General features: G+C 47.6%; 1 protein-coding gene across 3 annotated transcripts in view; it reads right to left on the bottom strand.

The window, feature by feature from the left end:
- LOC139267157 (structural maintenance of chromosomes protein 6-like) overlaps positions 1-13,080 on the bottom strand; it is a 177,131-nt gene that overhangs the window by 54,407 nt on the left and 109,644 nt on the right. For all 3 annotated transcript variants that reach the window (XM_070885036.1, XM_070885037.1, XM_070885039.1), the window contains one exon: positions 8,894-9,058. In XM_070885036.1, the coding sequence (XP_070741137.1) occupies positions 8,894-9,058 (165 nt within the window). The remainder of the gene's footprint in view (positions 1-8,893; positions 9,059-13,080) is intronic.

A 13,080-nucleotide genomic window follows, 5' to 3' on the forward strand; every position in this document is an offset into this window, starting at 1 on the left:
TCAAGGATAGGAGGGGATCTCTGTTGGTCCAGATTTTGATCTGGCGGGCTGTGATGGGGGAGCCTGCGCTGTCAAAGGCATCAACAGCCATGACCATCTCAGCGCTTTGCTCCGCTGCCCCCTCAGTGGTGGCCAGTGGAAGCCTGCTGAGCGCGTCAGCGGAATTTTCGGTGCCTGGCCGGTGCTGTATGGTGTAGTCATACGCAGCCAGCGTGAGAGCCCATCGCTGTATGCGAGCTGACGCATTGGCACTGACAGCTTTGCTGTCTGACAACAGGGATGTTAACGGCTTGTGGTCTGTTTCTAACTCGAACCTTCTGCCAAAAAGGTACTGGTGCATCTTTTTCACCCCGTAGACACATGCGAGTGCTTCCTTTTCAACCATCCCATATCCCCTTTCTGCTTGGGAGAGCGACCTGGAGGCATAAGCCACAGGTTGGAGTTGGCCCTCATCATTACTCGGTTGCAACACGCACCCAACCCCATAGGATGATGCATCACATGTCAAAACCAATTTCTTACAGGTGTTGTACAGGGTCAACAGCTTATTAGAACAAAGCAGGTTCCGCGCCAGATTGAAAGCCCGTTCCTGACAGTCCTCCCAAAACCAATCGCAACCCTTACGCAGGAGCACGTGTAGCAACTCCAACAATGTGCTTAAGTTCGGCAGAAAGTTCCCGAAATAGTTCAAGTGTCCCATAAATGAACGCAACTCCGATGTGTTGCCGGGCCTGGGCGCACGACGAATCGCCTCCGTTTTGGATTCGGTAGGCCGGATCTTGTCTGCGGCAACCCTCTTGCCCAAAACATAAGAACATAAGAATTAGGAACAGGAGTAGGCCATCTAGCCCCTCAAGCCTGCTCCGCCATTCAATAAGATCATGGCTGATCTGGCCGTGGACTCAGCTCCACTTACCCGCCCTCTCCCCGTAACCCTTAATTCCCTTATTGGTTAAAAATCTATCTATCTGTGACTTGAATACATTCAATGAGCTAGCCTCAACTGCTTCCTTGGGCAGAGAATTCCACAGATTCACAACCCTCTGGGAGAAGAAATTCCTTCTCAACTCGGTTTTAAATTGGCTCCCCCGTATTTTGAGGCTGTGTCCCCTAGTTCTAGTCTCCCCTACCAGTGGAAACAACCTCTCTGCCTCTATCTTGTCTATCCCTTTCATGATTTTAAATGTTTCTATAAGATCACCCCTCATCCTTCTGAACTCCAACGAGTAAAGACCCAGTCTATTCAATCTATCATCATAAGGTAACCCCCTCATCTCTGGAATCAGCCTAGTGAATCGTCTCTGTACCCCCTCCAAAGCCAGTACATCCTTCCTTAAGTAAGGTGACCAAAACTGCACGCAGTACTCCAGGTGGGGCCTCACCAATACCCTATACAGTTGCAGCAGGACCTCCCTGCTTTTGTACTCCATCCCTCTCGCACTGAAGGCCAACATTCCATTCACCTTCCTGATTACCTGCTGCACCTGCAAACTAACTTTTTGGGATTCATGCACAAGGACCCCCAGGTCCCGCTGCACCTCAGCCTGTTGTAATTTCTCCCCATTCAAATAATATTCCCTTTTGCTGCTTTTTTTCCCCCCCAAGGTGGATGACCTCACACTTTCCAACATTGTATTCCATCTGCCAAACCTTAGCCCATTCGCTTAACCTATCCAAATCTCTTTGCAGCCTCTCTGTATCCTCTACACAACCCGCTTTCCCACTAATCTTTGTGTCATCTGCAAATTTTGTTACACTACACTTTGTCCCCTCTTCCAGGTCATCTATGTATATTATAAACAGTTGTGGTCCCAGCACCGATACCTGTGGCACACCACTAACCACCGATTTCCAACCCGAAAAGGACCCATTTATCCCGACTCTGGGGCCAAAACCTCGACCTCTGAGGCCAAAAACACACACTTGGACTTCTTTAGTCGCAGGCCTACCCGGTCCAGTCGGCGTAGCACCTCCTCCAGGTTGTGGAGGTGTTCCTCGGTGTCTCAACCCGTGATAAGGATGTCGTCCTGAAATACGATTGTTCCAGGGATGAATTTGAGCAGGCTTTCCATGTTCCTTTGAAAGATAGCGGCCGCTGATCGAATGCCAAACGGACACCTGTTGTAGACAAACAGCCCCTTGTGCGTGGTGATGGTGGTCAGTAGCTTGGATTCTTCGGCCAGTTCCTTGTTCATGTAGGCTGAAGTGAGGTCCAACTTGGTGAACAGTTTGCCGCCTGCCAGTGTGGCAAAGAGATCCTCCGCTCTCGGAAGTGGGTATTGGTCTTGTAGTGACATTCGGTTTATAGTGGCTTTGTAGTCGCCACAGATCCTGACCGATCCATCCGTTTTTAGGACAGGGACGATGGGGCTTGCCCAGTCGCTGAATTCAACGGGCGAAATTATGCCCTCTCTTAGCAACCTGTCCAACCCACTCTCAATTTTCTCCCGCATCACATACGGCACAGCTCTGGCTTTGTGGTGCACTGGTCTGGCATCCGGAGTGATGCTTTGGTACCTTTGAAAGTCCCAACACCAGGTTGAAATCGTGACTCAAATTTCTGTAGGACCTGTGAGCATGAACTTCGCTCCACAGATGAAATGGCGTGCACATCCCCCCATTTCCAGTTCATCGTGGCTAGCCAGCTCCTCCCCAAAAGCGCGGGACCATTTCCCGGACAATCCAGAGTGGCAGTCGGTTCTCTGATCCATTATGTGAGACCACCAACATTGCACTGCCTAGCACTGGGATGATCTCTTTGGTGTACGTCCATAATTGCGAGTCAATGCGTTCTAGTTTGGGTCTGCCCTGCAGGCGTCTGTGAACTTAGAGGCTGGCCAAGCGCCGATGGTCCGCAACGAAGTCCGGTATGCTCTGTCCTTCCCGCTGTCGGTGTAAATAGAATCGGTGTCGTGCCATGTGTATACTGCTTGCTGGTTTGAGGTGCTCACCAATCAGTTTTCTGAGCTCTTCAAAAGGTTTTGTCCGCCAGCTTCTCGGGTGCGAGTAGGTCTTTCATCAGCGCATATGTCTAAGGTCCACAGCTGGTCAGTAGATGCGCCCTTCGCTTGTCAGCCGCTGCATCTCTCAGACAGTCCTTCGTGACAAAGCTCTGCTGGAACCTCTCAACGAAATCGTCCCAATCCTCACCAACACAGTACCGTTCCTCTGTGCTACCGGTGGCCATTCTCGTGAGTGTTGATTCCCGTTTCTCGTCGCCAAATGTTATGTCCTTACACACTACTATAAATTCACACGAGGCACATTCTGCAGACAAGGTCACTCTGTGACCCAAACCTTTATTCACAGGACCAAGAAGTGATGACCCTGTGTGGGACTTCCCTTTAAATAGCTGGATGACCAGGTGAGGAGTGAGTCTCCCACAAGTTCACCCCCTGTGGTCAAGGTGTGCATTTCTTAGGTGTATACAGTGTACAGTGTTGTTATATGAAGGTTACAGTTACATGAAGGTTACATACATGACAAAAATTGTACTCAGAAATTTGGAACCGGGAATATGAATAGGTATTATAAACTTATATATGCTAAATAAATCTCATATATTGGAATAATTTAAGAAATAGCTTTACATAGTGAAGTTATTTAATGATATTGTTGGAGCCTATCAAACTGACTGGTACAGAGAGGGCAGACTACAGTGATTAGAGAGTATAGAGTAGAGAGATTATAAAAATTAGTGAAAGTAATTATTGATATTGATAGTGATTATGGGGCCTATGCTTTCCCTGCCTTTAATTGCAATTGCTCACACACCGGTTACTGAAAGGATCAATCGAAGAGGTGGCAGAGAAATACGTAGACGGAGACGAAGACAGAGGAGGAGACCGTATAGCCAACGAAGGTACTTGGAAAAGCAATCTTATCTGAACTTGTCTGAAAATGCTTGTCTTAGGAGGCTGCGATTCCGGAAGGAGGTCATCGATGAGATATGTCAACTCGTCAAGGATGATGTGCAGCCTTCCAGCACCATCAGAACCGCACTGTCCGTTGAGATGAAGGTTACTGCTGCCCGAGCCTTCTACGCATCGGGATATTTTCAGGCTTCAGCTGGCGACATCTGCCATATCTCTCAGCACACTACACACTGCTGCATTCGACAGGTGACTGAAGCCTTTTACACTCGCAGGATGGACTTCATAAGCTTCCCAATGGCCACGGAGGAACAGACCAAGAGGACTTTGGGTTTCTCGAGAATAGCAGACTTCCCCAAGGTGCAGGGAGCAATAGACTGCACGCATATTAACCTGAAAGCACCCTTAAAGAACGCGGAGGTGTTTTGTAACAGAAAGGGGTTTCATTCACTAAATGTGCAGCTAGTTGTCGACCACAATCAAACAATTATGACAGTGAATGCTACATTTCCTGGCAGCATCCATGATGTGCACATCTTACGTGAAAGTGCTATCCCTGACCTGTTTGTCAATCAGCCAAAAGGTCACGGTTGGATGCTGGGGGATAAAGGATATGGCCTTGCCAGTTGGCTCATGACCCCTCTGCGTAATCCCATCACTGAAGCACAGAAACGGTATAATGAAAGTCACATCGCGACTCGCAACATTGTTGAAAAGACAATTGGAGTCCTAAAGCAGCACTTCAGATGCCTGGATCATTCGGGAGGCAGCCTGCAGTACCACCCTGACCAGGTTGCAGAGTTTATTGTGGTGTGTTGCATGCTGCATAACCTAGCTTTAAAGAGAGGACAAATATTGTCAGATCATGCTGCAGGTCCATCTCCAGAGGGGGATGAGACAGAAGAGGCAGCCGGCGAGGATGAAGAGGAGGAACAGGCGGGAGAGGACACGGGCGAGGACATAGGGGAGCTTAATCAGTCTGGCGATCTAGCACCGGTACCACCATACCTTTCCCGAAGACCAGTAGCCAGTGGCAGTTACACGGCCGCTAAACTTTTGCGTCAACAGCTCATTAATGAACGCTTTGCATGAACTATCATTGTAGATATTCAAACATTCAATTACAGTTACAATTAATCAAAAGTTTCATTTCTGTGGGGAAACAGAATAAACAAACAAATATGCATGAAAAACTGTACGTTGTAAAACTTATGTAACTAAGAGAGAAGATACAAAAGTTGTAGAACATTTTTTTTAATTAACAATTTTTTTTTTTAAGAACTAATGAACAACACCCTCCCTCCAACCCCCTACCCCCTGCACCAACCCACCCTTCCCTCAAAATCCCCAAAACGTTAGAAGAAGAAATTGAACATTTAAGTTTTAAAGAACAAGTGGCCATTTAAGTAATGATAACAAGTGACCATTTCAGTCATGCTAACAAGTGACCATTTCAGAAAGAATGGAAAGTGAACAGTTAAGTATTGATAACAAGTGAACATTTAAGTATTGAATACAAGTGCCCAATTTAGTAACAATAACAAGAGAATAATAAAGTGATAAGTGAGCATTTTAGAAACAAGTGAACTATAGAGAAGCACTCCCCCCTCCCTACCTGCGGCCACGTTTCCCTCCAGATCCTGTCCCACCCCGTGTTCGCACCCCACCCGCCCGTTTTGGTCTCCGCAGACCGACACCAAGATGTTGTGCAGAGTGGGACGGCAAGACTTCCTGCCGTGGTGGAGGTAACGGAGTGGAAGCAGAAGCCTCAGGCTCTATTTCCGAGTCAAGAGGAACTGTGTCCTCCGTACTCGCTTGTGTGCTTGGGGTCTCGCTGCGAGTGGACACGACACCTTGGGGTGCAGCGCCGTGTCCAGCCAGCAACGCATGCCATAGGGCATTTGTTGCAGCTGTCTGCTCCCTGATCGCCTCCGTCTCCCGAGCAGTCTGTGACTGCTCAGAAGACCAGCTGAAGAAGTGCGAGCAGAACTCTCTCCAGGTTGTGGAGAACTGACTCCAATTGGCTGAGAAACCCGCGAACCCCTGGATAAGGTCACGACAGATCGTGACCGTCTCCCTGCACAGGGAAAGTAAGCTCTTCGTCTGGTCCTCCGTGGTAGGCGATGCATATCACGCTGACCAGACTTCCGTGGGGTCGGCGTGTGCAATGTCATGTGCCTTGGTGTCACCACCTGCACACTGCTTGGTCCCGGTGCCTCATCTGTCTCAAAAAAGATGGCCGCAGGTTGTTCCCCCCGACAAAAAAAATCTCCTGTTCTTCTTCCTCCACCTCCTCCTCCTCTCGCACAACTGCAGCAGGAGTCTGCACTGGCTCCTCCTCTGGCTCCTCCTCCTGGGAGTTTCCTGATTGCTCAGTGGACATGTCCGTTGACTCCAGCAAGACTTGTTGACCTTTGAAAGACAAATGGAAGTTATAAACAACGTTTAACAATGCAAATCAATTCATCTCAATTTTTCAAGAACTCAAAACATTACCATTAGCCCATATGCACAAGCGTTCACCAGGCCTAACATGACCTCATTTGAAGATCAATAGTACATCTCAATAGTATAACTCAATTATATATCAAATCAAAATATCATTGCATAGGATTACCCGCGTAACAAATATTTACTATTGATTCACACATTGCACAATGTACAGTTCTCATTACTCATGTGACTCTAGGGTGGGTTCGGCCACACCACGGGTTTTCTGGCCCCACCAAGGCCACTGCAAGATCCTTGCAGGCGGTGAGCGACTGCAGCATGGCATAGCACCCGCCCGTCCTGCGTTGCTCTCGCTGGTTGATGGAAATCTTCTTCTGTAATAGATAAGGTAACATTGCACGGCATAAGCAGATGGATTAGGCAATAAACATTTAGGACTGACAGATTTATAAGTTCAATTACAAGTTTGCACTACATTGCATAGGAATAAGATATTTCATACTGTAACATTCAAATTTATGTTGCGGTGCATAAATGTAATCATAATTTAATCCTAATTTAATTACTTAGTCATGCTTAAAGATCACGAGATAACATTGCAGATTCTAATTAGAGTTACAACATTAAATAATAAATATGGATGATTTCAAATTTAAATTTCAACTTACTCTTGCAGCCGCCAGTAGACTGTTCCATCTTTTGCGGCACTGGTCCGGTGTCCGGGCTTCATTAAATGCCGGCATGACCACGTCGGCAATCTCTGATCAAATCCTCCGATATGCACGGGGTGGAGGTTTTCCATGCCCACCCCGTGTCAGATCCTCCCACCTCGCATTGACACTGTTCACCAGGGCCTCACTGGCCTCCTCGGTGAAGGGCTTGGCCCTTCGCTTTCCTGCAGCTCCCTCCATTCTTTAAATTAATCTGATTTAACAGTTGGTCAAATATCTGCTTCCTTTATCCTCTCTCTCTCTCTCTCTCTCCCTCTCTCCCAGACCCACATAGAGCTTCTGAGCATGTGTGAAGACCATTGACCTCGCAAAATGCGGAAAGGAGCATCAACCTGAAAAAAAAAATCAACCTGCACATGCGCAGTAATGCGTTGCTAGGGAAGCTTTTTTTTCCATTCACTTCCGTTTTCTTTGGGCGATCATGAGATCGCCGCAAAATCACATCGCCCATTTGACATCACTGGGCTAAGGCCGAGTGAAAAATCGCAAAAAAAAAAAAAATGGGCCTTGAGCCGGCGATCAGCACGGGCGATAGGTCCTGCATCGCTGGAACAAGGCCCATTTTTTTCGGCCTTAGCCTGAAAGTGGAAAGTCTAGTCCTGTAATTCCCGTATTGGACTGTACAGTCACCTGAGAACTCACTTTTAGAGTAGAAGCAAGTCTTCCTCGATTTCGAAGGACTGCCTATGATGATTGTTTGTGAAGAAGGTTTGATTCTTCAGATTGTACTGTGGGGCTCTCTATAAGGAATCCATTCTGTATGTCATAGTTCTTCCAAGCATTTCACCATCGGTCATCAAGGCTGAGGGGAGATCGCTGAAGGGCTTTGGCAATGGTCCAAAATGGCCTTCTAGAGTTGAGATGGTTTGGTGGTAGATTGTACCATTATAAATGCATAACACAGGAAGTAAGGTTAATATGTACAGCAAATGTACACTTTATTGAAGATTTTTTAATATGCTAGATCTCCCATGGCATCACTCACAGGGGTCAGTGGAAGAATTGTTTTAAAATATGCATTTAATAAGAATTTATTTTGTGCTTGGTAAAAGTCTTCAAAGCTTTAATCACTTACCTTTGGACAGAAAAATAAGATGGTGATAGAGCTGCTAGAAACAATTCAGAGAGTTACTCTACAGAGCCATCCAGTATGCAATTACAGTTGCAACAGTTAACACAGCAAAACTGATACGGAATGTGGACATAGGAATTTATAATTGGAAAAGTTTGATAACATGAAGGAAGTTTTTGTAGACAGGAAGCGTGCAGAAAGTGAAGATTTTGAACAAAATAAATAAATAGAGAATAGATAGATAATTCCTGAGAAATGTCTATTTCTTAAATAGTCTGCTCCTTCGATGTTGTAATAATAACAGTGGCTCAATGAAACCATCTGTGTCACAGAATGGAAGTAATTGTTTTAATCACAGCTGATTTCTGTATGTTGGTGCATTAGTGAGAAAGAGAGAGGGAGATGCCCCAATACTAAAGTATAGGCCTGTGGATTTTTTGCACCCCGGTTTTGCAGTGGAAAGTGAAAATTTTCTTCCTCCTCACCAGAATATACCCAAATGTCAATGCTGTTATTCCAACGCCAGCAGCAGCATCTTAAATGGATTTTTTAAAATCCCTTCAATTGCTACAAAACCATTAAAATCACCAAAATCGGCTTAATAATAAATCTTTTACATCTCTCATACATTTAAAAAAAAAGACCTTCACTGTCTATATTTGGTTTTCGCTGATTTGATTTTGGCACTGGATCCATAAATCAACCTGAAAGTAGCAGCTATTGTTGACAGTCCTTACCAATCTTTACCCCTACTCTAGGTTACCAACCTCAGCATATCCTGGTCGTCTTTGGAGTTGTTGATTGCACGGTAACAGTCATCTATTTGCTGCAAGGTCGTGGCCTCTTGGTCTTGCAGTGCTTTCAGTTGATCCTGCAAACTGCCAATTCTTTCCCTTCGCTCCGTCAGGTCAGCTTTTGAACTTTGACTTACACTGTTTTGAAGTAAAATTGAAGAAAGAAACTCAGTTTATAACAGTCTGGGGAGTGGAAACACATTGCAGTAAAAACCACACAGGGGCTGAAATTGCACTTTCAGCGCTTTGCAGGCATGTGGACTCTTTTCCACATAGGGGACCCACCCCCCCCCCCACCCCCTCCAGATGTTCTGAAGGTCCCTAATTAACACATTGCAGTTATACTCACAGCACATTTTGCATTGAGGTATTGCGAGTGTAGAGATTTCATGTACAAATCTTTGAAAGTGTAGGTGCAGCTCCTTAAGGCTGTACCTGCACTTCCTGTTCTGGGAGAAGCACTTATTTTAGTTTAGAATTGCTTCAAGAAATGAGGCAGAGCAACAAGTTGAAGTGTGGAGGCAGAGCATCTCCTTTAGTAACGGAGCACTGCAAGTCACGTTGAGGGACATCCTGGCAGGGTGTGCCTTTTTTGGTTATGAGGAGCATCCTGCTCAGCAATTCGGGCCACCTGGAAAGAATGGTTGAGCAAGTCAATGCAGTGTCTGCAGTAAAGAGACCAGCCTCTCAGATGAGGCAGAAACTCAATACCTTCAAGAAGATTGTCAAAGTAAATTAATGCTCTACTTATCTCTTTTCCGAGATCTTCAATGGCATGCCTATAACACACAAAAACCATAATTTCTCCTTCATCAGCCGTTGTACTCAAGTTGAATTATTTCTTATTTTTACACACACCTTGGCTGGAGCCCTTCCATTGATGATGGGTAGGTTTATTAAAAAGGTACCCTTAATATCTATTTACACACTGACTATTCTTGCATTCCTATTTAGGGAAGCACAATGGCCAATCTTATTCTTGTCTTCTCTTTAAAGGCCAAGAAAGCCCTAAGTAAAAAGGAAAGGTTGAAAACTTGAGGTCCCAAGTCTGCAGATATTGACACCTCTTGAAGAGCTAACCCTGGATATAGTGGATCATCAATCCCAATTGGAGCGGGATATGCAGGTGGAAAACCTGAATTTATTAATAACTATTCCCTCAAGTTTTTCACTTGTGCATTCTGCGATTGGCCAAATTAACCACGACCACTGCTGAATGTGTGTTTCAAGGAGTGTTTTGCAGATTGATGCTATTCCCATTGAGTTTCTGCTGGGCGAGCTGAGGAGCAGGAATGAAACAAACAGGCCAAGCAGTACAATAATTTGGACATGCGTTTAAGGGATATTGGTGTTATTGTTTTGGCAGTGGAACACTGCCCTTTAAGCTGGAACAGTCGCTTCACTGTGTATTCATTGCGGAGGAGGGATAGTGGGAGTTCACCAGAGATTGTGTTGATGTGTCAGGCCAAGAGAACCTGACCTCAATATGCCTGCGTGGGGGGAATGACATGTTGGAATTAATCTTCTCTCAAGTCAGAAATTTCTTGCTATTCAAGGAGTAATGGCAAATCTATGTGTGTGTGCCTCTTGTCAAAGGACCAATTCTGAGCTGCTTAGCTCACCAGTAGCAACTCTCAGGTAAATCCTATAAGGGTGTAGACAACAATCGGGAGGCCGATCGCAGGTCTGCAATGCTGTGGAGCCAGGAGTAGCACTCATGCTTCATCCGACTTCACATCAAACTTTAAAAAAAAATGTAAATTTCCGTTTTGGTGGGTCCACGCTCCTCCTAGCCCAAAAGGAGAGCTCCTCGAGGCTATCTTCACCTCACTGCAGCTGTTGGGATTCCTGAGGCCCGGCATTCTCGGCTGGCCACAATAAAACTTGAAAAGCATGTTAAATCCGAGGCTTCTAGCTTCATTACCATGTTTAAAGTAGCAACCCGCCTCCTGGGAGCAGGTGGACTGCCGCCCCTTGTCCTGATTCAGGTACAACCCGGAAGTTGGAGGGTTTGAGCTGGCTACCTGACACACTTCCAATTTTTTCCCATTTAACCCCCACCCGCTCACTTATGTTAAAAGTCCCCCCTCGACTCTGGAGGATTCAACATTATAAATGTAACCCTTTTGTACCATCATCACTGGCAGCTGCTGCTCACACAGACCTGCCCTGTGCTCCACTTTTAATGGTGCACCTGGATGGCTTTGCACCAATGGAGCCTAACATTGTAATTTCCTAGACCCACAGAACATGCCCCAGAACGTCCCAGATACATATATTGACAAGGCTTGCACCACTGAGCTGTACAAGCCTCTTCTGCCTCCGCAGCAAACCCAAGGTTGCCACAAAACCAGGGAACTTTTCTGCCCCTTCTGCGCCTGGCACATAACTACACTGTCAATGCAATTTCAGCCCTTTAAAGTGCAACATATACGGACTCTTTTTGTGGACAAACTTACAATACATGAATTTGGTCAAATGTAAGATTCAAATTTTAGGTTGAAAAAAAAAATTGATGCTCGAAGTAGCAGAGAACCATTTATACTTTTCTGCTACTACATGAAGAGATGAAGAGTACAAACAATGGGGCCAAGTTTCGGCCTGAGTTGCTCCTGTTTTTTTGGAGCAGCTGGTTTAGAATGGAGTATCTTAGAAATTGCAATTCTCGGCATTTAGTTTGCTCCAGTTGTAGTCAGTTAGTACAGTTTCAGTTTGGAACAGATTTTTTTTCCAAAAGGGGGCGTGTCCGGCCACTTACGCCCATTTTGAAAGTTTAGACAGTGAAAACATACTCCAAACTAACTTAGAATGGAGTAAGTGTAGATTTTTGTACGCTCAGAAAAACCTTGTCTACACTTAGAAAATCGGGCGTAGGTTACAAATCAGGTGTCGGGAATGGTGGGGGGGGGGGGGTTTAAAAGGGAAGTTTACAAACATTAAACACTTCAGTTTTACAAATAAAGAGCCATCATCAATAATAAATGATAAATACATCAATAAATCAACCAATAAATCAATCAAAAAAAATTAATAAAAAATAAAAAAAATGTAAAAATCAATAAATAAAACATTTTCTACTTACCAACTGCAGCACTGGAAGTCCTCTAACAGCGTGCTGTGACGGCCCCCCCCAGTGTGTCTCTATCTCTCTGTGTGTGTGTGTCTCTCACTCTCTGTCTGTCAGTGTCTGTGTTTCTGACAGCGAGGGGGGTGGGGGACGTGGAGGGCAGAGGCGGAGAGGAGGAGGAGAGGAGAGAGGAGAGGGAGGGAGTGGAGAAGGGGGGGAGAAGGGGGGGAGGGAGGAGGGAGGAGAGGGAGGGAGGGAGAGGGGAGGGGAGGGAGGGAGAGGGGAGGGGAGGGAAGGAGAGGGAGGGAAGGAGAGGGGAGGGGAGAGGAGGGAGGGAGAGGGGAGGGGAGAGGAGGGAGGAGGGAGGGGGAGGGAGGGAGAGAAGGAGGCTGAACAGCCGGGCCAAAGACTTCGGGCTGGATTTATAGGTAGGTGGCGTCGGGTCTTGGGTCCCGGGTCCAGGGCGGGGGGGTGGGGGGGGGTCGCGGAGATCGGGAACCACGTGGGGGGGGGGGGGGGGTTGCGAACATCGGGGGGGGTTGCAGAGGTCGGGGGGGGGAAAGAGAGTCGCGGAGGTCGGGGGGGGAGAGAGAGTCGCGGAGGTCGGGGGGCGAAGAGAGTTGCGGAGGTCGGGGGGGAGTCACGGAGGTCGGGGGGGGAGTCGCGGAGGTCGGGGGAAAGAGAGTCGCGGAGGTCGGGGGGAGAGAGAGTCGCGGAGGTCGGGGGGAGAGAGAGTCGTGGAGGTCGGGGGGGCGAAGAGAGTTGCGGAGGTCGGGGGGGGAGTCGCGGAGGTCGAGGGGGGGGAGTCGCGGAGGTCGGGGGGGGGAGTTGCGGAGGTCGGGGGGGGGAGTCGCGGAGGTCGGGGGGGGGAGTCGCGGAGGTCGGGGGGGGGAGTCGCGGAGGTCGGGGGGGGGAGTCACGGAGGTCGGGGGGGGGGAGTCGCGGAGGTCGGGGGGGGGAGTCGCGGAGGTCGGGGGGGTGGGGGCGGGCAGTCGGAGGTCGGGTCGCCGGGGCGGGGGGAAGCGGAGGTTGGGTTGTGGGGGGAGAGCAGCGGAGGTCGGGTCGCTGGGGGGCGGAGGTCGAGTCACCGGGG

The sequence above is a fragment of the Pristiophorus japonicus genome, chromosome 7 (assembly GCF_044704955.1).
Source record: "Pristiophorus japonicus isolate sPriJap1 chromosome 7, sPriJap1.hap1, whole genome shotgun sequence".
In the NCBI taxonomy this organism is placed as follows: domain Eukaryota; kingdom Metazoa; phylum Chordata; class Chondrichthyes; family Pristiophoridae; genus Pristiophorus; species Pristiophorus japonicus.